This window comes from Corvus brachyrhynchos, unplaced genomic scaffold, assembly GCF_000691975.1.
Source record: "Corvus brachyrhynchos isolate BGI_N302 unplaced genomic scaffold, ASM69197v1 scaffold101, whole genome shotgun sequence".
NCBI lineage: Eukaryota > Metazoa > Chordata > Aves > Passeriformes > Corvidae > Corvus > Corvus brachyrhynchos.
The window spans coordinates 9,128,527-9,154,424 of record NW_008237239.1 but is presented as its reverse complement, the minus strand read 5'-3'; the positions used below and the strand labels follow the sequence as shown (position 1 = coordinate 9,154,424).

General features: G+C 36.2%; 1 protein-coding gene across 1 annotated transcript in view; it reads left to right on the top strand.

Annotated features, from left to right (window-relative positions):
• The window catches only part of ABCD3 (ATP binding cassette subfamily D member 3), a 26,356-nt gene extending 1,642 nt beyond the window's left edge, over positions 1 to 24,714 (top strand). Inside the window, exons 2-23 of the mRNA XM_008630265.2 lie at positions 6,242 to 6,278; positions 8,292 to 8,393; positions 9,845 to 9,933; positions 10,801 to 10,870; positions 11,628 to 11,725; positions 12,347 to 12,470; positions 13,418 to 13,474; positions 14,596 to 14,738; positions 15,061 to 15,130; positions 15,558 to 15,627; positions 15,748 to 15,845; positions 15,924 to 16,015; positions 16,478 to 16,566; positions 16,639 to 16,711; positions 17,731 to 17,794; positions 18,152 to 18,229; positions 18,322 to 18,387; positions 18,490 to 18,579; positions 18,796 to 18,915; positions 19,354 to 19,458; positions 20,802 to 20,858; positions 21,636 to 24,714. Of these exons, the coding sequence (XP_008628487.2) occupies positions 6,242 to 6,278; positions 8,292 to 8,393; positions 9,845 to 9,933; positions 10,801 to 10,870; positions 11,628 to 11,725; positions 12,347 to 12,470; positions 13,418 to 13,474; positions 14,596 to 14,738; positions 15,061 to 15,130; positions 15,558 to 15,627; positions 15,748 to 15,845; positions 15,924 to 16,015; positions 16,478 to 16,566; positions 16,639 to 16,711; positions 17,731 to 17,794; positions 18,152 to 18,229; positions 18,322 to 18,387; positions 18,490 to 18,579; positions 18,796 to 18,915; positions 19,354 to 19,458; positions 20,802 to 20,858; positions 21,636 to 21,713 (1,870 nt within the window). The 3' untranslated portion in view covers positions 21,714 to 24,714. The remainder of the gene's footprint in view (positions 1 to 6,241; positions 6,279 to 8,291; positions 8,394 to 9,844; positions 9,934 to 10,800; positions 10,871 to 11,627; positions 11,726 to 12,346; positions 12,471 to 13,417; positions 13,475 to 14,595; positions 14,739 to 15,060; positions 15,131 to 15,557; positions 15,628 to 15,747; positions 15,846 to 15,923; positions 16,016 to 16,477; positions 16,567 to 16,638; positions 16,712 to 17,730; positions 17,795 to 18,151; positions 18,230 to 18,321; positions 18,388 to 18,489; positions 18,580 to 18,795; positions 18,916 to 19,353; positions 19,459 to 20,801; positions 20,859 to 21,635) is intronic.
• Positions 24,715 to 25,898: the final 1,184 nt, after the last annotated feature.

Here is a 25,898-nt window from a genome sequence, read left to right as displayed (position 1 = left end):
CAACGGAATATTTGCTTAAGATTTGATTGCTTCAGAATTAAAACCTTAAGGGGTGTTACATAAAGGAGCTGGATATTTTTCATTATCCCTCTAATAGAACTTTTCCTGAGTATCCATGTAGTTTATAATAAGGTACTTACACAAGTAGAGAATGAGCTTGGCTTACTTTCAAAAAGAAGGTGTTTAACTCATACAACTTTCTGCTGGAAGGAGGGACTGAAAGAAGTAATAGAAGGTAATTAGGGTTAGAGTTCGGAACTACAAGATTAGGGAAAGGGAATAAACAGTTTGGAGTAATAGGAAGGCATTTGTAATGTATGGGAAGGTGACAAAATAAAATTTTTTGGAATATGCTCCTAGACGCACTGGCCTTTCCTATCACCTAGCTGTGTTCATTAGAATCCAAGAAGATGCTAGGATGTGGACACAATTTAGTATAAATTGAACTTCTAAAACCTATGTGGTGGCATCCCTTCTGTGAGCAAAAAGAAGAATAAAGCAAGAATAGTGCATGCTTGGGGCCTTAGAGGTTAGGCAAGCCTAAAGTGAGGGGGAAGGCTCCTTGAGGGGAGAGAGGTTGTGTTGTAGACGGTGTATATCAAATAGGGTTTTGCACAGTTCATCTTGGGTGACGCATAACCTGTGCTCCTGCCTGTCACTGGGCTTCTCAGCCATTGTCTGCTGGCACAGTGGCAGCACATGTCACTCACTCCGTAGATGTCACTGCTTATGGCCCCACAGCCTGTGAATGTGCAGTTTGACAGTGATTGACGTAAGTGCAATCAGAGGTGACAGACACATGCCCAAATGTTTGGAGGCGCTCTCAAACATAACACAGGAGTTTAAATATAGCAAGTGGTAGTTATAACTTGAAACAGATGGTGCATTTTTATTCTGTTTGTGTATATTTAGGATGTTCTTCTCTCATGTTAGTTTGCATAATTTCTTTAGATTCTGAAGATATTTGGATGGGCTTTGCCAGTGTACTTCACATGGAGGGACCTGTTCTAGTTGAGTCATGGCTGTTTGACAGGAAGGGTGAAATTATATTGCTGCAGATGAATAGACTGCTTTCATATATGTAAAAGCCTTAAAGGGAACCTGTGTTACTTGGAGAAAAGGTGGCAGGTGTCAAAACCAACTTCATGCTAACTACATTAAAGTAAGTTTATCCAGGATGTGGATGTGACTGTCCAGTCTGCTGCTTGCAGTAAGTGCTCTAGCAGTGAGGGGGAAGAAAAAAAGGACAAAATATACAGATACAATTACTAGAATACATCGAAAATCCAATCTTGTGCAAAAACCTGCCTGGGGCTTAGAAAACCTGTCTTCAGCTGGAGGGTATGGAGGCAGGAGAAGCCAGATGACTCAGCCCTAATCCTAGCATTTAGACTGCCTTTGTTTGGGGCCTGGCTAGCTAATTAGTGGTTTCTCTCTTAATTAAGTTGCATAAAATGCCTGCAGTCTAAGACAAGATCTGTAAGTGTGTGCAACAGTGTAAAACTATTTTTTTTTCTCATTTTTTAGGAAACTAGCTAGAAATCTTTTTTCACTGCTATCCGTGAGGAAGATCTGCAGCCACAGCTCAGCCCGAGCACAGCTTATGAAAAAATTAATAGCACTAAGGTTTTTCTTATATGTAAGCTATGTTATTGAGATGCATTCTTCTACTGAAACTTAGAATTTCCTCTCCAACAGTTCTGCTTTGTTATCTTCTTCTCAAAGGTTTGTAGAAACTTTTGAGCTTTAGCAATGCAGAGCTCCTGCTTGCAGTGACGTAGCTCACTGTGACCTTCTCAGAGTCCCCTTCTTGCTTGCCTGAATACATTCCACTCACATTATTTTTGGTTATGCTGCAACTAGCCACCAATCTAGAGCCAAGAAAGTTGTGTTCTTGGTTTCTGTATGTGCTCGGAGTGTACTGTGTAAATGGGCATGCTTTTGGACTCTGCCCAGGCTTCTGAGTAAGGTTGCTGCCCTTGACCTGAAATAATTGTGCTGTTGCTCTCTACCCCTCTGTATGGGGTATGCACTATGAAACTCAGCCTGCCAGTGAGCTACAACAGACTTTTCTCACTACAGCTGTTATTTCTTCACACTGTTGCATTGCATCTTTAGTCATTTGAATTTTATTGTCTTTACAATGTCTCAGTAGTATCTCCAAAACTAACCTGAAAACTGCACAAATAATCGTGAACTATTGCAAAATTGTTTATCTTGTGTGATTTTTTTTTAAGCTGTAGTTGAAAACTGCACAGTGCCATTCCAGCTTGTAAGGTCTGCAGGATACAAAGGTTGCCTAGAGGTAACAACTCTTTGAAATACTACACTTAATCCTAAACCAGATATTCTTTCTTTGCGCTGTGTTAAGCAGAAGCAAGTCATCCTAGCTCTGCAGAAGGAAGGTAGCATGACCTGAAATTTGTAGGGTTTTTTTTTTTTTCAGTTAAGGACAATGTAACATTTTAAAGCCCTTATCTCCTCATCACGTCATTAAAAAGCAAGTCTTGCTTATCACTCTTTTCATCTGCAATTCCCTGTTATGATTAGCTCAGTGTAGATTGCTTCCTCTGAACTTTGTTCTGGATGGAGACTGGTATTTATAAAGACAGTAATCCTTTAACTTTTTCCTACCTGCTAGTAAATACCACAGAACTAATACTAATACCACTCAGTAAGCCTGAGTTGACTCAGGCCTCTTGAAGGCTTTTCACGGTTTCTCAAATCACTTTCCTCTTCAGTAGAGTTGAGAATGATTCTGATTGAGTAACCAGTTTGTTGCATGTTTCTTTAGAGAGAACAGCCTCACTAGTATGTAAATAGAGTCAAAAGACCGAGTGGTCTGACCACTACTTATTTGGAGACCGGAATTTTATGTTTTCTCCCTCTCCACGGCGCTACATTACTGCCTTTCAAGTTGGATCAGCTGTCAAATGCCTGTACAGAGTCCTGAAACTCTTTATTAGTTTCTTTAAAACATCCTGCTGGTTTGGGCTAATTGTGTTTCTCATGTTTCTCCTTTCAGTGTAGGAGAAAGGTGTTTTGTTGTATTGCCTGCTGTCTACTGGGTAATTACTTGCCTATTTACTTCTTTCTCTTCAGGTGCTATTCTGTTACCATGCATGTATGAAGGGCAAGTTTGGTATAGTTGTGTCATTCCAGGTACTGCTGGTATCTTTCTCTGCTTTTTATATCTATGTTTGCTGTAAAAGCCCTGTGCAGTTAAATAATGGGTAGCAGGCTACATCTGAGATGCTGCTTTTCCTGAAACTTCCTTAGGTGATGTATCTTGTTATACCTCTAGACTCTTTATGTTCTTAAAAAATTTTTACACCTTGAACTCAGACTGGTTTGTTGAGGGCTTTGTGCAGTTAGATCTTGAAAATATATGATGACAAATTCCACAGTTTTTGATTCACTATTAGGAATGTTTTACAACTGTATTTTTTCTTATATTATTTCTGTATATTGTCTGGATAACCCTTTTCAAAAACCTTTTCATAGCCACCCCTCCTTGTCTGTGAGAGCACAAAGGAACAATGGCCTCTATACCAGGGGCGTTATTTTCAGTAGAGAATTTGGCCAGCATGTAGCACTTACCTCCCTCCACCACTAAGGCCTGTGATGCTCCAGCATTAAGTAAATGAGAGGTCTGGAATAATGGAGAGCTTGAATCTATTCCAAGTGTTAGAGCTCTCTGCTGTAACCAGATAGTCTTGCTGTATTCTTGCTGACTAATTGAGGATATTATTTAGTCTTTAAATTCATTGACGATGAAACCACCATTCTCACAAAAAAAGTTGTGAATAGTACAGTGGAGTCTGGAGTAATGCCAGTAGGTATTGGACTGAAAAGGTTTTATTCCAGGCAGAACTATGGCACAGTCTTTATTTGCAAATAAAATGAGAGCTATGTAGGCACATTTGATTGTTGGTTTTTTGGGTTTTTTTTTTGTTTTTTTTTTTCTTCTAGACTTCATATATGATTGTATCCATTCTTTTTAAAGTATTAGTCTTGTTTTGAGCTTGCACAAATTTTTTTAGTAAAAAGAGAACAAAACACTGTTAAAGCTCTTTTCATTAGATTTTAAGTTTACAAATGCTTAATTTTTGTTTAATTTAAACTTTATAAATATAAATTCTAATTAAGTGTGAATTCCTAATTAAATGTAAAATCTTGATTTCCGAGCAATCCTCCTTTCTCTCTAATGGATAAACAGTTTCAGCTCAGTCAGTAATTTCAGCTGCTCAATTTCTCTCAACAGCTACTGTAGGAAAAATGTGTCAATAAATACATGAAACATACTCAACTAACTGCCAGAATAATTCCAGTCCTTATCTTCCTAATAGATTACTCTATTAATATATTCACTTCAGATCCTTTTAAAGCTGAAGTAGTTGTGTTTTATGAGTGTTGTGACTTCAAACATTGGCAGAACTTGAAGCAGCAAAGCTTATAGGAATTATTACAGCATGTCTGGAAGAGCAGCATGCTTTCATCTTGCATTATGACAAGTCATGAATCATCTAGAGAAATAACCACGTAGTTTGATAAGTACTTATTCATGCTTAAGAATACTACTTTTCTCCTATTGCCAAACCAAATGTGATTGGACTGATCCATATTCAAGTTTTAAAAATATAGGTCAATGTTTTCGACTTTGAAAAATTACAAGATGTATTGAGAAGTTTCTTGTACCAGAAATACATTGCTCTTGCATCACCAGGATGTAGTCTCCAAGTAGATTGTTTCTTAGACTTTGCACCCTGTTAGGATTTCCACAGATGTACTTCCATCACAGCCTGATTAAATGCTATATCTCTTCTGAACTTTCATTAAGTTATTTCTCTTCCAATCTGGCCTCTGCTGCCCATCATGTTCTTTGTTTTGTCTTTTGCACAAGTAGTCTTACAGGATTTTATCTTCTCTCAGGCTTCCGTCTCTCTTACCTTTAATTAAGTTCTTGCTAAACTGGTGGATCTCCCTTCTTGCTTTCATGGTCTCCTCCTTCCCTTCTTCTCTCATATTCCTCTGCTACCTTGCCTCTTCCTTTCATAGTAATTAGCTTATTTCTTTTCATTGGTTAGTGACATTGATAGATCTTTCTGATCATCATAAATTAAAATAGGCGTGGTTTCATTCTACATATTTTCTTTGCAGAGCTTTAAAGCACAAGTGCGAAATGATGCTGTTGCTGAAGTTGTGGGATAGCTGGTTGTGTGCCAGTCTGCTCCTGTTTTGGTGCTGTAGGCCGAAGGAGCAGTGCCTGTCATAGCTGCTGCTTCCTTGTAGTGTCCTAGGTTCTGCCTTCAAAGTGTATGAATGTTGTAGTTTTAAGGCAGCCTGCTCTCAGTGTTTTAATGTCATGTCTAAGAAAGTTGCAGTTTAATACGGTTAGTGGCCACTTTTAAACTACATAAACTCTCCCAACAGCTTCATGTGGGAGACTTCTGATGATTGAGTGTTCCAAAAGGAAGAAAGACAAACAATAACTGTCTTACATGTCAGCTGGTCTGTCTTAAAAGTAGAGGTGAAAGAATAGCATTGTGCTTTCAAATGCTTGTTTAGCACCAGTTGATAAATATTTTTCTACTAACTGTTCTGTTAAATGCAGGGGAAGAAAAATAGATTAAAAACTAACTTCCCTTTCAATGGACATCTTTGCAGGAACTTGATTTCACAGGAGCTGGCTTTTTTTCCCCTGCAGCACGTTTATAAACAAATAATCTCTCTGTGTAGTAAAATGTGTTATTTTGAAGTAAAATATAATGCAAAACAAATCTGGTTGATTTATGTAGATAGTGTGAAACATCAAAGTTGGGTTGCTTGGATTGCTGAATCTGCATTCCTGTAGTTTTCATTTGTGGTCAGTGGAACCATGTAGCCATGCTTGTAAAGTACGTGTGAGAAACAGAAAAACACTTGGAGCTTCATGATACAGAGTTCATGGAGTTCATGATACAGAGCCAAGGTAAAGCAGAACTTGGAGATGAAAAAGTGAGACTTGGTTTCCCTGTGTGAAACTGGTTGCTGTAATGAGTGGGGTTTCACTGAAATTGTATAAAAGCAGTACATAGGTTTGACATAAAAGGTAGTCCTGCTTTTTTTTTAGTGTATTGCTTAGAAAGAAATAGATAGAAATATAATCCCAAGATTTCCTTTCTGTCTTTTGTGTGTAGAGATCAAGACAAAGCAAAATGTGTTAATAACAAATAAAATACATTTTTTCTTCCCTTTGCAGTAAAAGAAGTGGAAAACAAGTATTGCAGAATAATGAGGTAATTATTTCTTCATGTCAAATATTCTTTAATAATTTTAAATAAATCTGATATTTTAAAACTTAGAAGTCATATCACTGTAGTTTAATTTTGGCTATGGTGCAAATATGGTTTGAATGATACTTTCAGACTTGCATTGGTGAAACAAATGGAAGAATAAGGTTAATCACAAGAGGCTGAAGTTTGATGCCTGATATACACAATGTCCTTTTTTATCTCTTAGTGCCCTATGAATTTGTAAGGACTAGTGTTGTAAGTTTTTCTGTATGCATCGAAACAAACAGCTGTCTTGGTATAACTTGTATTTGTTTTTTATTCAAAAGAAAAAAGTATGGAACAAGATGTTGAGTCTGACAGTTTCTAAAAACTACTTCAAACATCTGGTAGGAGGTTTGGCATTTCCCTGATCTGTGTCTGTTAATTCATTTGTTTGAAAGTGATATACTAAATCCCTTCAAGCCAAGGTTTTTGTTTCACATTCAAATAAAATATGACAGACCAAGAGGCAGAGTCTGTGATTCTGGTGTTACAGTGGTATGAATAGATTCCGTGTACTTTCATCTTTGCTGCAAACTTTAAAAAAAGGCTTGCACTGGATAAATAGAAAGGTGTATGCAAGCATCATGTTAGCTTCTAACCACACCTTGACTATATTATTTACCATAAACACTGATCTTTGGCATAGCTATACCTATTTGTAAAAACCTTAACTAGCTTTCTCTTTTTCTTACCCATCTTGGATACAGTTTTGCTGAATAGGATTAATAGTCTAAAGGAAAAAAACTGATGGGCAAGAAGATACTGGAATGAATATAAGTGCAACACAACTATAGAAATGGGGAAAGGCTGAATAGAGGGGAAGAATAGGTTCAACTCATATCATATATATTTAGTCATTTAGAAACGTAGCCATCAGACATTGTGTTAGTAATTTCTATTACAGGAAAGCAATAATATATGCAGGATCATGCTTCATTAGGACTGGACAGTAGTCTTAGTTGTTTGGATTGCTTGGATTTTTGTGTAAATAATTTTTAATGAAGTGTTGTAATCACCTACTGCATAGCATCCTGTTAGGCTAGAATTTTTATTTGTAGATTGTGTTCACATACATTTTTGAAAAGGATGGGAGTATTGTTGACTTTGTGCTATGAAAAACAGGTGTAGGCTTCTTCACAGAGCATTCAGAGTGGATCTTTTCTCTTTTAGGTTTACTGTCTACCTTGTAATATTGATATAGGCATTGATAGCGTGCTTCACATGAGCCTTGGGTAGCAAAGTTAGCAGGATTATGTTGAATAGACAAGACTTGTTCAAAGTACATGTGCCCTTTTGGTCTGTTTTCAGGACTGAATTCTTCTGTCACATCCTTATGTGAAAGAAAAGAAACGTGGACCATTAATGCTTAAAAAGTAATCAGGTTAGTCAGGACAGAAAATAGGATTACATGGAGTCAACAAATGAAACTGACCCAAATAAAAGGTGTTTGGGTACAGGAGGATTTTTAAGTCTGGTAGATACAGCTAAGTAGGAGTGTGTTGCACCATTTTGTAGAAGTAAAGGAATAAGAAATTGTGGTTTCACTTGAAGCAAGTTTGGGCTGTACAATCAAAGAGTTTAAACCATTGATTGTCTAGACAAATAATGGAAGGCATCTTTAAAAATACTGGCTGATGGTGTCTTTTAGAGACAAGCAATGTTAAGAGATGTTTGCATTACAAGTTGCACTTGGATGTACTTTAGTGCTGTGATCTGCATTGTTTGTGTATCATCTTTAACACAGATTTTAAATAAAAAGAATTTTATATCATAGCAGCTACTTCCTATTGCAGTTTGTTTTGATAGCTCTCAATTCTTTATTTAAGTTGTCTGAACAAGTCTTAAGTTGGAGGGAAATATTGTAAATTCTGCAGAAGGAAGGTAGCTGTAAATAACTTGGGTAGGGAAAATATCACATCAATAGTTCAATAATACAAAAAAATTCTCACTTTTCTTGTTTTGTTCTGTGTGCAGCAAAAAGAGGGCAAGAAGGAGCGAGCAATGGTGGACAGAGTGTTTATTGCACGAATATGTCGAATCCTGAAAATAATGGTCCCTAGACCACTTTGCAAAGAGGTAAGCATTGCCTGCAGTAATAAATAAATAAAGCTAGAGTCAAGTTTCTTCTGAAATTATATCAGAATTTAAGCAACTGCATATGCATTACTTAAGTAGGAATAAATTGTGCTATGTATTTTAAAATAGCAACACGTTAATATAAAAGTCTACATTATTTTCAATTGTTATATCACTAAAAGTTCTGGTTTCAATTACAAGATAAGCCATATACTGTCAGCTGATAACTACTGTTGTAGAATAACTTTTAAAAGGGCATCTGGGTTTGTCTTGTTTGATGCAAGTCAGTACAGTTCTGTGTGCAAATGCTTCCTCTCTTTAATTAACATGCAGTTCATTCATTATTTTGATTTAGTAATTAATATCTAGGCCAAGCCTTATTAAAAAATGAATTTGTCAAAAAGTCTCTCAGCATCATTTCAGGAAAGCTATGCAGTGTAGAAATCAAAAAAAAAACCAAACCCAAAGCATTAGTTGAGCTCAGAAACTTAAGCAATGAACTATAATAACTTCAACACACATCAGGCACAAGAGCAGTGAATTCCAGTGTACAGAGTGTAGACCAAGCATGGCAGCCAACTCAGCCTGCATGAGCAGCCCAACAACAAAAAAGGAGGTACACGGAAGGTAGAAGCATGGTTGGAAATGCCTGTGAGAGTGCTCACAGAGCTGGTCTTCAAAAGGTCATGGCCATTAGAAGAGGTTACTCATAATCCCAAAAAAACCCAAACATTGCTCCCATATTTGAAAACAAGTTTACTGGAAGCTGCAGGATGGTCAGCCTCACCATATTCCTGGCAAGACAGTGAGCAAAACTTCTTGTAAGCTAACTGGCCACACAAGGGACAAAAAAGTGATTGCAAACAGCCTGGATTTACCAATGGCAGATCATGCCTTACTAACCTGATTGTTTTCAGTGGTGAGAGAACTGTCTCTGTGGATAAGGGAAGAACAGAGGATGTTGAATACACTGGTATCAGGTCTCCCTTAATACCGTGATAGCCAAACTGAATTGGCTGGGTGAGTGGACAGTGAAGTGAATGGAAAACTGGCTGGACTGTTGGTCTGACTGGTGACTGGTTCCTGGTGGCCCTGTTTTGAGTGGGGAGTTGAAGTAGATGATGTTCAGAGGTCTCTTGCGACCTTATGGCAGAAAGGCGTCTCAGAAAAGCAGTAACTTTATTCCTGCAATCCTCCATCTTAAAATGTGTGTCCACTGTATGTATCAACCAAATACAGCTTTTTAAAAGGCACACTTTCACCATAAAAATGTAGTAAATACTTTATTAAAAGTATTGTATGCTAATGTGTTTCCAGCAAAGTAGGCAAATACTACATTAGCTAGGACAGCAGGGTAATACTTTCCTGTTAGATACAGTTGGATGACTTACTAGAAAAAAATGGTGAATTTTATCCATTATTTAACTGTTGCACTTCTGTGGTTGTACTAGACAGGTTATTTGCTGCTTATTGCTGTGATGCTGGTAGTCCGCACTTACTGTGATATTTGGATGATTCAAAATGGAACAGTCATTGAAAGGTACCTGCACATTTGTTATTTTTAAACATTCTCTCTTGTATATAACAGGGAAAGTCGTCTTATCAGAATACATATTCAGACATTTTATAGCTTGCTTTTTTAAAACAATTAGGAAACTGGTGTAGTTGCAATTTGGGGAGGCACCGCTATATTTTGGTAAATAAAAATTAGAATTTATTTATTATTTTTGTTCATCAGTAAAATTATTTTATTAAATTAATATTTTTAAACTGTTTAATAAATATTAATTTGGTAACATTTTTACATTGAAGACTCTGAGTGTCCAAGAAGGTACTTCAGAATAGTGGTTTTATCTTAGACATAGACATGTTGTGTGGATATTAGGGCTTTCATTTCTTCCCACTGAGCTGCTTGCTCTTTAGATCGATAAAAACAATGCTTTCAGTCTTACTAAGTTAGAAAGTGGTTTTTAGACCTCCAATTATTCTTGCTGCTCTTGTTGCTAATTGAAGCAAGTCAGAATGTGTCCTAGAACTGTGAATTCAAAGTGATACTGTGTTTGAGGAGGGACATTTAGTGCTTTGTAGAATGGAAGGACTGCTTTGTTTCTCTTGTGAGAATCTGTGAAAGCAGAGAAGGGGAAGAACTGGTATTCTGTGACTGTGAATTGCTGAGCCCTTAGTGGGCAGTTAGAGAGGAGCAGACAGGAGATAACTGCTCAGTCTGCCACTTGCAACTTAGCTTACATGAGGGTGTCAGAGTGGATCCTACAGCTGATGCTACGGGTTTCCATGATGATTTTTTTTTCCTCAGTGTGGTCCCCTGAGAATTTATCCACTTAAGACATGCAAGTTTATACTTTGCTGTTTCTCTTGTAACTGACTCTTAGCTGGTGGTCATTTGCAGTGCCATCATTGGCCGCAGCAGAAAAGATTTCAAGAAATACTTGTTCAACTTCATTGCTGCAATGCCCGCTGTAAGTGCTCTTCTTGTGCTCACCTTTTAGTAGAACATATTTTGAATGTAAATTAGGAATTGGAAGAAAGGATCTCAAAGGAGTGCCTTAAAACCTATGGAAATTAGTTGTTTTACATGCATGTCTGTATTAAAACACTTTTAATTTTCTGGCTCCAGTGTGTGGGAGACTTTATCACCATATTTCCTAATTGGTTGGAACTATTTTTTAGACAGATATGTTTAGGTTTTCAGGTTAGTTTTGTTGATGGCAATTTTGACTGTAGGTTTGGGATTCTTTCGGCACCATTGATGATGAAGATTTTTTTTTAGACCTTAATTTTTGTATTTCTTACATTTTTGACAGATTTGTTATGACTTCTTCCATGCTTTAACTTTCCTTCAGCTTGTTGACATTTCTGATCTGCACCAGATAGAAATAATTGTTGCTGCCTGATTTGCAATAAATTTTAAAACTAGTTGATACATTTAAGGGAATGGTTGTCAAATGGTGGCTCTTTTCTAGAGTTTATCAGAAGAGCTGAAAATACGCAATATGAACATAATTTTATCTTAAATGGTGAGTTCTACTGGGAACTGGAGACAGAAACCTAAGCAGTGGTCCTGTAGACATTGTATGATTGGTCTTAGGTGTATTTATGGCATTAATGATTTTTAGGGGGAATTAATCTGTTTTAAAGTGTTTACACAATTTATGCTACAAACTAATGTAAATATATTTAATCTTGTTAGCTAAATATTACTGTCTCTTACCTTAGATCTCTTTAGTGAATAACTTCTTGAAGTATGGTCTAAATGAACTGAAACTTTGCTTCCGAGTAAGACTTACCAGATACCTCTATGAGGAATATCTTAAGTAAGTAACACCTTGTCTACAGGTTTTAGAAGTTGATTCAAATCATTTTAAGTACATAGTAAGAAGGTTGCAGGGGGGTTAATAGGTTAAGTATGCTGCTCAGAAAAGGCTTTTGGTTGCAATTAACTTGCACTTGAGGATGAGTGGCTTATCTAGGTTGTATGTGGCATAGATACAAAGACAGCAAAGTTGGCTCATTTGGGGAGAAAAATGCATTGTACTGCTTCTGTGATTGGGTCAGATTCCAAAGTACTTCAGTTGCCTTCATGTGGTGAAGGCTGAATTGGGTGCATCAGCTTGAGTAGCTCCTTCTGTCCTTCTGCACTAAATTTTCATTGTCAGATGTGCTGAAGCAGAGTTTGTGAGGGTTTTCTAACTAAGTTCAATAGCAGTGTGAACCTGAGCTTCAGCTAAGACATCCTGGAGCCTAAATACCTAAACAATCCCACAGGATTTAAGGTGGATTTAGTCAGGCAGAAGCACAAGCTATGTTGATTCCATACAGTAATTTAATGTTTGCACTACTTCGCCCCTCAGTTGTATGAAGCAAGGGCCTTCCAGTTATTCCAGATCCCAGGTAATGATTTTTTTTTCTGCCACTTAGCTATTGTTTTGTTTCAGAGCTTATACATACTACAAAATGGGAAATCTGGACAACAGAATAGCTAATCCAGATCAACTCCTTACGCAGGATGTGGAAAAATTCTGCAACAGTGTAGTGGACCTGTACTCAAACCTTAGCAAGGTAAGTTTTTTAAGAGAGAACTTGGAGTAGTAGCTGTAGACATTTAGGATGGGGGTGTCAGCTCAAATCAAGTATGTGCATTTGTATGTGGATTGCTTGGAGTATGGTAATAAAAAAACTTTTATGATGTTGTATTGTTTCACACTCTTTGTGGCTTTCATAACCAAAGCACTGTTGTGAGTTGTTACATTTTGTATTAAATTTTCTTTTAAAGAACTTACTGCAATCCTCTGCAGATGAACAGTGATAACTTTGCTCTCTCAGCAGATAGTTTTCAGAAGAAAAGCAATGGCTAGCTCTTAGTTACATACGAATATTATTTTGTGTAGAGAGGGTAGTTGAATAAGCTTTTCCCTATTTCTGGTGTGAATTTTAAGGGGTTTGGGTAGTGAATGAGATTACTGTTGACATTTTTAGACTAAATTTTTTTGATGCTATGGGTTTCATACAAGCTGAGTGTAAGTAAACTACAAGTTACTTTGTTCAAAAACTTCTGACTACAAAACCTGTAGTTCAGCTGTTTTAGCTTTGAGAGGGAGGTTATAGAACATTGGGATATTCCTTCTATCAGGTACATAGCCAAATATGGCATTATCTTTTCATTCAGTATTTCTCATAATTACTTCAGTTAAATTATCATGGGTTCTAGTCCACCTTTGATAAGTGAGCAGAGTGTCATTACAGACCTAAAATAGCAAAGTACTCTTTTTATATGGTATGTATTTATATGAAGATCATGATGTTTTTATGTTCAATCCTTGAGCGAGTGTTTTCAGGAAAGTCATGTGGCTGAGATTCCTTGTCTTAGCTTTTAGTTTGTACAATAGGCTAGCCAGTATTTTAACACAGAGCTGTAACTGTTCTTGGGGTGGTACATGGCTTCTGGACCTTTTAAAATTAGTTTTGTGTTTGTGTTCTAAGCCTTTTTTCCTATGCTTCTCTTACAGCCCTTTTTGGATATAGTTTTGTACATCTTCAAGCTAACAAGTGCAATAGGAGCACAGGTAAATTGAGTGGGTTTTTTAGAATTATAAGCACATTTTCCCTTTGTTGGTTATAGCCTTGTACCTGTTTGGAATCTGAGTAAAACTCTAGGTGGTAATTGTAGATTCATATGTTATTTGAAGTGATATACTGAAAATATGCATTCACACTTAATGTTCCATGTGCTTTAGCGCCCTCTATTTTGAGGCAAGCAAAATAAAACCCAGTATTTTTAGGCATTTGATCAACAATTTGAAGAACCAAGAAGTTCTTTATTTTCTTCTAGCATTTCTTTGGGAATCCCATTTAATACATTACCTTTTGACTGCTTGAGTCTTGCATGAATTCCATTTAAGGGTGAAAATAAGTTTTGTTTCTGTGCAGCCTCTATAAAGGGGAACCATTTCTTGCATTGAGCTGTAAGACTCAATAAGCTGAATCATTTCAGAAATAATTCTTCAACTTAGTGAAATGACGCATTATCAAGACTGTTCAGGAGTTGAAAAAGAGTAGCTGTGGGTGACATGGTGCAAATTTTGTTGAGACAGACTTGCAGTAAGGCTTAACTAAACCTTGGTAACTTTTCCAGTCTCAGATGTCTTTGTGCTGCTCTCTGTAATAGTTATTATGTGCAGTTTATGCCATTCCACACTTCAGTGGTATTTAATCACCTGTCATTTGTCTATGGAAGCTTAGGATCCAAGACTGCTTGAGAGAACGAGGAAATATATATAGATAAAAGCTGACAATGGGATTGAAATATTGACTGCTGTGTGACAGTTTAGCAAATGTAAAGAAAAATAAGTAGGCAGAAAGGAGGGAGAAGAAATGAGAGGGGACCAGTAACTTATTAATGAAATAAGCCGGGACAGTAGGGGTCAGGTCACACTGGGTGGTGATAAAAACCTGAATAGAAGGCTGGGATGGGAGGAGCATCTGGGAACAGAGAATTAGTAAAATTAGTAAAGCAGTATCTACAACACAAAAGAAGGTGACATGATGGGAATTGCAAATGTAATTGAATTGGCAATGTAGGCACACAGGAGGTGAGAATTAAGGGATTCATGCTTTCTGGGCGTTTTGGATACAGATACTATCATTTGAGACCATCTAAGCTTTTATTCTTTTTTGATATTCACAGGGTCCAGCTAGCATGATGGCATACTTGATTGTTTCAGGGTTTTTCCTTACACGTTTAAGGAGACCAATTGGCAAGATGACCATTATAGAACAAAAGTATGAAGGGGAGTACAGATACGTCAACTCACGGCTCATTACAAACAGGTACACACTTGAATGCTAAGTGACAATACTGTGGGGTAAATGGAATTTGTGTGTTAAAATGTACTTGGGAATTGTGATGCTATCAGGTCTGAGCCAAGTGTTTGCATCTTTATGTATTGTAAAGTAATTTGTATATGCATTACATTCCATAATCAAGACTAAGTGGGGTATTATAAGCCTGTGTTCTACTGTTGTGAAAAAGTACAAACCCTTATTCCATAAGGTAACTGAAAGTGCTGTATTCCCATATTTTATGGCTGATTTTTTTCAAAGACTTTCTTTAAGAAAATGAAATTGCATTATTTTCGTTTTTTCTTTTTAGTGAGGAAATTGCTTTTTATAATGGAAACTTGAGAGAAAAACAGACTATTCACAAGACTTTCCGCAAGCTGGTAAGCTTCTTTTATCTCTTAAAACATTTTAGCAAAACTTAATTCTGTTGTGGTGATTCTTGACGTGTTCATATAAATTGACTTATAGTGGCTTGGTGTTTGTGTTGCTACATTCATTAGATTAAAAAATCAGGTGGTAGGCTATAAGCAGAACAGAAGTTTCTGACAGAATGGCCTTTCTCTTGCCACTTACCTCCTTGTCACCCACCACAATTATTGTTCTCACTATTTAGTTTCATGTGTAGGTTGTTTTGATCTCGAATGCAAGTCCTTGCCAGCAGGACCCTTGTGCAGTGCTTGCCACACTTAGAGGCATAGAGAGGTATCTGAGATACTGAAAAATAACTGTTTGGAACCAAATGTCTAATAAAAGATAATAAAACAGGTACTGATAGAGTTTGAACTTCTTTCTTCTGTAACTTACCAGGTGGAACACTTGCATAATTTCATCCTGTTCCGGTTCTCTATGGGTTTCATTGATACTATCATTGCCAAATGTAAGTGTGTGTGTCTAGTGCTAATGGATTTCTATAAATAACAAACTTTTTGCATAAGAAATGTCTTTTTTCTTACTGTTTCAATGAATGTGTAGCTTAATATTTATTCTTAAACTGCAGACCTTGCCACTGTGGTTGGTTACCTGGTTGTTAGTCGTCCGTTTTTGAACCTGTCTGATCCTCGCCATCAGAACAGCACTCATGCAGAACTTTTGGAGGTAAGTAGACCAGAATTGAAACAACCTGTAGATTTTAAATTTTGTTAGTCCACGTAAAGAAACTTTCTTCTACTCTAGGATTACTACCAAAGTGGAAGAATGCTGCTGAGAATGTCTCAAGCTCTGGGCAGAATAGTCCTAGCAGGCCGTGAAATGACAAGATTGGCTGGGTAAGCTTAATAGTAAGAATCTTTCTCATCTCAATTTAAGAAACTGGTTGTAGAATTGAAATAAGCTTATGTGCTTTGTTCCTTGCAGCATGCTAAAAATTCAGCAATTAAAAACATTTTATGCTGAAAATGTATTTGAAGATATGCTGATTATGTCCACTAGAAATTTCACATCTAAATACTACCAGCATGCAGTTTGAATGTTTAGTTGAAACCCTGTCAAATGGTCTTAAATCAATTATGTATTATTTACCAAACCTTTTTTTTTTTTACATTGTAAGAAGAAAAATTTGGCAATTACAGAAAAAGGAAAAGGACCTTGTAAATATGATGCATATTAGACAACCTAGTGCAACTCTAAAATGTAAACATTCTGTTTCTATTCTGGGTTGAATAACTTTGTCATTTTAGCAGTTTGACAGTGCGCATTAGAGCTTCTACGGATTTCTTTTTTTTTTTTAGTTTCACAGCTCGAATCACGGAATTAATGCAGGTTCTGAAGGACTTGAACAGTGGCAAATATCAGCGTACAATGATATCAGTAGAAAAAGGTAGATGTGATACACTATGCAATATGTGCATCTCAGTGTAGCATTCCAGTCACTAATACTTGTTTCTTTAAGATGCAGATAAAAAGCAGCCTTTGTCTTTGATACCTGGAACTGGAGAAATTATCAACGCTGATAACCTTATCAAGTATGTTTGCAAAGTTTCCACAAGTTCAATATTTTTAATGTAGACTTTTTTGAAGTCTTTCTCTCTACGACCATTAATAGAGGTTTGAATACCCATTATTATAATTCACAGTTCTGTTGTACTATAGTTTATTTACTCGTAATTCCACCTCACACCCACTCAGCATTTCTGTTCTGTAAGACAGTCCTTATGCTCTCATATTAGCAGAAGGTATAATCTGTTCTCTGGACTTGGGCTTTTTGGTAACGTTCCTACTGCCCTTTGGAATATGACTTCTCAGGCCATCTTGTTTCCTTTTAGAGATAAGTTAGTTATGGATTTTATTCCATTATATAATTCAGCTGTAAAAATCAGGGGCAAGTCTGTGTTCAAAGTACTTGCTTGTAATTCTGCATGCTTAGAGATTTCATTGATGTACTTGTGTAGGGCTCAATTCCTTTATTCTTCGCAGTCTGAGGAATGTAGCACTGACATAGTATTACTACTTAAAGGCATAACATACAGCCAGTTAAGAGATCAAATAATCTCAGTCTGGACAGTGTGAAAAGCAGATAGGGAAGTAGAGGGGAAAGAGAGGAAGGAAGGAGGAGAAGAGATGATACAGCTATTTTTATTTTCATCTTAAAAAGAGACAAGGGGGAGGTGAGCAGAGATGTCATTTCATTGCGTGTCCTAGAACTAATGAGATACACTTCACTACTGGGTTTAAAATGACATGCATCCTTAAATGTAGGTTTATGTCCACAAGATGTTTTGGAGACCAAAGGCTTAGAAGGATTCAAAAAACAAATATAGGGGATGAAACCAAACCTGTAGATGTAGATTTTTAAAAGCTAGAGTACCTTTTTGATTCAAGAACTTCCTTAGCTATTAATAGTTGGAAACTGGGAGAGTGAGTGAAGTACTGCTGAAGTCTTTCCCTGTGCCTTAAATCTCTCAAGTAAACACACAGTATCAGCTTCTTTTAGGCAACTGGTGATTTTTTGTTTTTTTCTTTTTTAACTTTGCAATACATACAGGTTTGATCATGTTCCGCTGGTGACACCTAATGGAGATGTTTTGATTCAAGACCTTAACTTTGAGGTAAGCTTTTTAGTATCATGGGAAACAATATTAATGTAAAGTTTTCAAGGAAAGATGGTAACTTCAAAGGTCATCTGATTTATAAGAAAAGTGCAAACAAATCATCATATTGGTTTAAAAAAAAAGGCAATAAGGTATTTTCCCAAAAAAAGTTTTTATTGTTACAAGTGCAGTTTCTTCCAGCTGCAGTTGGTGCTAAACCAGTTGGGGGAAAAAAAATAATTATTGCTGGAAGTTGCTCATCGTAATGTCAGAAAGTTGTATACAAGCATATGATACCAGATTGTCTTATTGTTTGCAGAAGCTTTCAACAATACTTCCTCATTACCATTTTATGCATTGGCTTTGTGATTCTAGGTTCGATCTGGTGCAAATGTACTGATTTGTGGGCCAAATGGGTGTGGGAAGAGCTCCCTGTTTCGTGTTCTTGGTGAGGTAAGGGAACTTTTTAAAACAAACAGGGGAGAATGCAAAGCATGGTTGTTATTAGACTTTTTTGTCAAGTTTTAATCTTTTTCCTTTTGCAGTTGTGGCCTTTGTTTGGTGGGCGTTTAACAAAACCTGTAAGAGGAAAGTTGTTCTATGTTCCTCAGGTGAGACCAAGTACTTTACTTGACAATAGTGTTTTCTTTCTTTCTACTTCGACCATGTTTAGAAGTATTTGACATATCTTTTTGGTTCTGACTGTATCTCAGAGACCATACATGACTCTTGGAACGCTCAGAGATCAAGTTATATATCCGGATACTTTGGAAGATCAAAAAAGGAAAGGGATTTCTGACCAGGTAATGATGATTAGTTCATTAATGCTTTGTCTTGCTCAGGATGAGTAATGCTTCCAATTCAGAAATACTGAAACTGCTATGAAAAGCACTGCATTTAATAGGATTTTAATATTTACCAGGGTTGATAACGTTATAGTATAATCCTTTATAGTTTTTTCAACTACTTGTTTTTTAAGTTCACGTAAGTTTTATTTGTCATTTCTGTTTCCATAAAAGGTGCTGAAGGAGTACTTGGATAATGTCCAGCTGGGTCAAATCTTGGAACGTGAAGGAGGCTGGGATAGTGTTCAGGACTGGATGGATGTACTCAGCGGGGGAGAAAAACAGAGGATGGCAGTATGTCTCAAAAGCATAAATGCTTAACAAATGCAGAACATAAGTAAAAAATATAACAGAACTGTAAGCTATTTTTGTTTATTAAATATAAATATTTGACCAAGAAGAAACCCCCATGTGAAAAACCTAAATACTGAGAAAACAACTGAAAACAGTGGGGATTGTACTCAAAATTTAAAAGCAAATACTGGCTTTTTAACATTCTTTCACCATGTCTTGTTCTTTCATTGTGTAAACAGAATTTCTAAAATAACTCTCTAGAATAAAAAAAGTATAAGATAATGTACAACTTTTGGATTTTCAGGTTTCAGTGGGTACCAACTTAATTCCTTATCCACAGTAAATTTTTGGACACTAATTCATAATTTAACTTCCAACACTGCACCACTGCTGGTAATTCTGTATCCACAGTATCTTGTTTTTTGGCTTGCATTCCAGATGGCAAGGCTGTTCTATCATAAGCCCCAGTTTGCAATTCTGGATGAGTGCACCAGTGCTGTTAGTGTGGATGTAGAGGGCTACATTTACAGCCATTGCCGAAAGGTGAGCTCTTTGTTTCTGGAATTATCTCTCTGTACATATAACAAGAAGCACAAGAAGCACTAAAATATGGTACAAGGTTCACTCTTCCTTGTGCCTCGTGCAGACTAAAAATTTTAAAAAGTCTGAAAAAAGCTTAGAGGGGCATACAACTTTATGCACACTAGAATCCAGTAATTGTTTTGTAGTCCTAGGATAATTTAGACATTTAGCCTAAATGATATGCAGAGAATTCTTACTAACTGCTAAGTAACTTTACTTCTCCAAATAGAGTCTTAGAATGTCAAGTTAAGATCAAATAATCTAAAATTGTAGAATGTTTTCCTGTTAAAAGGCTTCCTTTGGCCAGGGAAAAGAAGTGAAAGGCTGGAAGTTAACATTTCCATCTGTTTGGAGATATGAAAAGCCAAGCACTCTAGGAAAATATGATATTAAATACAGCTTTGTGTTTCCTTTTCCTCTTAAACTTACCATTTCAGATTCTCTGTAGTGCCATGTGAAATCAATAAGATTCAATTTTGCACCTTAGTCTTGGAAAGAATGGCTTGAAATAATCTTAGTTACTGAGTAGCAGTATTCTAGAATGATAATGGAGCAAAGCTGTGCTGAAATACGTGCTTCAAACTTAAGGAGCCCTCTGTAGTAGTGAATGGACATTAGGTGAGGACTCTGCAGAAGAGGGAGCATTATTTCATGAGCTGATTTTACCACATTGGTTATCAATACCCTGACAGTTTTTAGAGTCTATTTTCCATACACTACTTCTTCTATTAACTTGAATATTCATTTGTACTTGCCAAGTGGCTAATGCATGTTACTGAAAAATGGAATTCCTGGTTAGGCTGTCCTTGCAGAAAGAAAAAATGTTACCTTGCTTTATCATCAGAGTGATTTTGTACTTGCTGCTACTGTTGGGGATGAATAGTTGACTGAGTTGAAAGGAAAGAAAGGATGGTTATTCACTTTAAATTGTCACTCTAAGTTTATAATTCATTACAGCTTTTGTGGGTTTGGGATTTTTTGTTGTTGTTAGAATTCCTTTATTCACCAGCTTTATTGTTTTACCTGCCTCCTGCCTTGCCTCTTTTACTCAGCTCATTCTATGTTCAACAAACCTTTAGGAGCAAAAGAATGGTGAAATCAGTTAAAAATTATAAATCCCTCCTGATTGCTTTTTCTCCCACCTGCAAAATCTTGTATTAAAAGCTATAAATATGTATAGTTAATAATAATGTGGAAGTTTGTGGTTATGAATTTAAGATCTTCATCTGATATAATACTGAAAAATAAATGACACCTAACCCATGAGAAGAATTAACTGTTTTGTGGGTATTTTCATCTTACAGGTTGGCATCACTCTCTTCACGGTTTCCCACAGGAAGTCACTTTGGAAACATCATGATGTATGTAGTCTTTGCTTCATTAAGAATATTTGTGGGTTTTGTTGACTGACTTGATGAAATTGTCTTTGTGATTCAAGGTGTTGTCATTTTACATCCTAATAAGTCATGTTCTGTTTGGTTTTTTTTAAGGTTTTACTTTTCATAATCCTGTTTCACTATTTGATATATTCTAATGCTTTTAGTTATGAAGGAATGCTATCCAAAACTTTTATATGTATCTATAAAATATGAGAGGCTTGCTAGAGGCTTAAGTCTTCTTTCTTAGACTCAAAGAAATCCTTAAACTAGAATCCAGTAAACAGCATGGAGGTTTTTGCTTTCATTATATCTAATACATTTATGCTTTAAAAAAAAGGTCTCTGATACATGGACTTTTTTTATGGCAAACGAAGATTTTACTGTTCTTTTTATGCAGACAGGCTGTACATGTGGGTAAAAATACTGAATTAATACACAGGGATGAATGTGTACCCTAAGTATATTGTCACAAAATATTGTCACATAACCCAAGAGAACAGTGTTAAGTCTAGATGTAGCTGTTAGCAGACTGATGTATGATATGCAAAAGTACAGTTTAACATTTTTACAGAGGCAGTTGAATTTAATAAAGTGTGAGGTGGGAGCAGCTTACCCTCTGGTTAGCTGAGTTTAAAGATTTTGCTAAAACTTTATAAATTATTTTAAAAGATTTTTAAAAGTACTTAAAAATATAATTTACTTAGGTCTTTATAGACCTGGTAATTTTTAGGTGGTTAATAACATATTGGTTTTTTTCAGTTCTACTTGCATATGGATGGCAGAGGAAACTATGAGTTCAAGAAAATAACTGAAGACACAGTTGAATTTGGATCTTAAAGTCATGAACTGAACTGCTACAGAGACTGATGATTACAGGAAGTGTGTAGAATGTCAGACAATGTACCATAAAATTACTCAGCTTGTTAAGCATTTACTATTAGGTAGGATATTGCTAATTGTGTATATGTTGGTTTAATTATTGATACGTACTAAGAATGTCCTTATTCTTGTGGTTTAAATACCTGCCTAAATTAAATTGGGCTTAAATTAGTGTAACCTGATTCATCCTGGGATGCAAATCATTTGAAATCGGCTGATTTGACTTTTGTAGACCTTCTTTCCCTTCAGTGAAAAGCCCTGTTAAAATTAGGGCTGCTACCTCTCTTGTTCCTGCAAAGCAGTCTTGGATTTTTGCTCTGTTCTACGCATGTTTCAGAGAGATCTCACATGGTGCAGGACATTGTCCCCTCTTCAGATCTGTGCCCTGTTAAATGAAAGAGCCTTTTCCTTGTCCAAGCCTTGTGATGTAGCCAATGTGCCCTTGCTCAAAAAGGATGAACTGAAACTAAAAGACAAAACTAATTCCTTCTGGTGTTAAAAAAAAAAAAAAAAAAGGTTGTTCTTTGCTGGGATTTGGATTCTCTTTAACATCTGTCTGTCGTTGCAGTTCTCTCTGCAGCTCAGCTGCCATTCTCTCACAATTTAGCAAAAGCTTCAACCATCCTCCACCCCAAGTGTCCTTTTTCTGTCAGAGAAATATTGTGGTAATGAGGAGTTGTGAGGAGATTGAGGGAGGAAAGGACCGACCCACCAAAAAAAAAAGGGAGGGAAAGAAAAGTGATGATCCTTGTACCAAACAAGCTTGTGAATGTTTTTAGCTCTGAAGAAATATTGACTCCCACAAGAAGAAACAGAGAAAAGAATGTGGGTCCAGTCATTCCAGTAGAGGTTATAACAGGCTTGAAAATGTTAATCTGTGAAATAGCAGACTGTTGTCCTGTGTTCAGTTCTGTAATACAGCAGTTACTTTTTCCGAGTCCCTCCTTTTCTCCCTTTGTAAAAAAGTCTGATGATCTCACAGTTTTAGCTACCCTTCAGGTCTGAACTTGAAAGCAAGTGATAATGGTACTCTCTGTTTGGTCTTCTAGGCTGTGAAGCCTGAAACAATGCTTTTATTCTACATGTTTGTTCTCTTATTGTCATGATGTTTCTTGATTTCTGATATATATTATTTGCCAGTGATTCTCTGTGTTTTTTAAGGATCTCCAGTCCTTGCTGGTTTTCTTGTTCCAGCTTCCAAATCCCCTCAAAGGAAACAAAGTTTTACAACAGTTTACTGTAATTGTTTTTTCCATACAAATGATTACTGTGGTTGTCATTTGACTTTGACAAATGTAAATGTAGCAAGGTGTTTTTTGTGATCAGGGAATAGGAAGGTATAGTTCAAACTGAATTGCTGTTTAGGCTTTAAAACAAAAAAATTCCAATACCTGTTGTACAGTGAAGGTCTAGTAGTTTTTTAGTGTTCCATGTAAGATATAATATAGGAATGCACTACATGAAGGCATGCATAAAATATGCAATACATCTGTACTTTTTGCATCTTTTATCAAGGGTTTAGATTTATAAAGCCCCTACTTTTTATAAAATGGATATGTAATTGGATGTGCTGCTGTTTGTTAATTTTTACCCAGTTTGATTAGTCATTTTCTTTCATGTTGAAATTGCCACCTGTTAATATTTTTTTCCTTTTACCATAGTTCTTGCCCCTACCTGTCAGTATTCTTTTGAAGTACTCAAATGCAAACAGCAATCCTGGTACAAGAATCTAGTGACCACAGTAGAATCAGAATATAACACATCAATGAAAATCATAAAAGCTTCTCTCTGAAGTATAGCGTATTCAAGAGAATAAGGTACCAGAATAATTTTTGTGCTTGTTTTACAGGAAGGCAGATAGATGCCTGATTTCACTAATCTCTTGTTTCTGTTCATTTAGATTCTCACATCAGCCATACCATAGCAGGTAGCAGCATGCTATGTGTGAGGTTGTAGTCTTTTTTGAATTCTAACCACAAAAGTAGGGATGCCAGATAGGTTGTTATGTGGGGAGGTTTTTTGGTTTGGGTTTTTTTTTTTTTGTGAAAGTTCTCAGCACAAATGCAACTTCTTTGGAAGGGATGTTTTAGTAGCCTTTGAGAGAGATAAAGAAAAAAATAATCTCTAAACTGAGGAAGTTGCTATGATCTTTGTGATTAGGTCAGACTTTTGCAGTAGAATAGTGAACTTGGAATACTTTAATGTATTTTTAATGCTAACAAACAAAACCATACACAGCACACTTACATCACCCCCAGCAGCCAATCCCAATTGTACTTTACAATTTTACTGGTTGTAACAGAATTTTGTGTAAACTTGTATTTATTTTTAAAACTAACAACAAGCAAACAAAAAGTCCATCTCCAAAACCAAGGAGGAATAGGTTTGCCTTCAGATGCCATGAAGTTTGTTGAAACTGAGGATGCTGGTATCTCCTTAGGGCCAGGACTTGATGTTTCTAAATATACTGGAAGGAAAGAAAAATATTCTTCTGTGCTTGATTGTAAGGGAGGCTTATGAAGAAAATATAAAAAAGAATGTTATTTTAGAATTATATTCTTAAAAGGCCTTACATTAAAGTGTTCGAGATAGACTTGATCTACTGAGAGATTGTAAAAAAATCTAATGAAAATGATCAAAGTCTCAGTTCTGTTGCAGAATTGCACTGTGATACTGTATTTTAGTTATGTTTCTTTAATAGCACAAGTTGGAAGTTCATGACATGGAATTCTGAACTATCTTAGTAGACAACATACTGATGAATACTTTCAGTCTCAAATTGTTGGTGCTTTGAAGATGGTACTGGAAATAGTCAGATGGCTGCATTTCAACGGTGGTGGGAAACATTCCTGTGTGTAAATACTGTAAAGTGTTTTGGAGGGGGAAATGGCGCTTTATAAATGTAAGACATTAAGTGCCTCTGAAATAATAATAATAATAAATCTAAAGATAAAATATATCTATGCTTTTCATGTTTCTTAATGATGTGATGGGAATTCTGTAATAATACAGTGAATGCATATGCAACAAATGTCGAGTTGCTCAATGAGCCGATTGTGTGTTCAGCTTTAAAAACCTGCAGCGCTCTCTGCAATTTGCCCTGGAATCAGCCAGGTGATGCCATCCAGTTTAGGCTTAACCAAGTACATGAGCTCAGTACTTGAAGGACACATAATTACAGCAGTGGGATAATAGATGCATTAATCAGCTTTAAATCTGCACTGAGATTGGCTCAGTTGGCTATAGCGTGGTGCTAATAAGGTATGAGCCATTTACCTGAGAGCTGGACTCGATGATCCTTGTGGGTCCCTTCCAGCTCAGAATATTCTTTGATTCTCTCTGCTTTGTCTGCTGGCCACTTCTTTTCCCTTTGTTGATTTTAGAAGGGCCTGAATAAGATTACCTCAATACTAGTATGTAATTCTTTTGAATGCTCTTTAATCTTTGTAGTTTGAGGATAATAAGTTAATCACTTTCCACCTTTATTGTATTTGTAATTTTTAATTGTTTTCCTTTATTGTGGTAGACATACCAGCTATCAGGATACTTGAAACATAGTAGTGTAAAAGTGCAGCCAAGATATGCTTGAATTAACTGGTTTTTAAGTGATTACCGGTTTCTAATGCTAACCACTATGGATTTTTCCTTTTCTTAACTGAGATTAGTTGTGCAACAAGTGTATTGTATAGCATTCTTAAAGGGTAGAGCTCCCTTTGAAGGAAAATGTCTCAACCAAGGATGCAATCTTAGAAATCAAAGTGTCGTTCAATTAGGTTGATGAGTTAGAGAAGAGGAAAGAAAGGAGCTTCTGTGTTGTCAACGGGATGTTTAATACTTAAATTTATTTTTTGGATACAATAAGTCAAGGTAGAAGTTAAAAATCCATTACTAAAATTTAAATTTAACTGTCGTCAGTACCGTGAGGTGTCCATCGAAACATCCGTGATAAATGATCATCTGAAATCCCACTGCAAAAAATAGTGGGGTGAAAAGGTTGCCTAGGTTTTATAGAGAAAATAAACCACAACTTTTTTCTGTCAAGAAAATCAACAGTGTACAAGTTCAAATTTCTGCTTACAAAGCTGCTGTTCAAAGCAGTTATTTCTATGTATAATCTGTTTGCTTCTTTATTAGGTGTACATA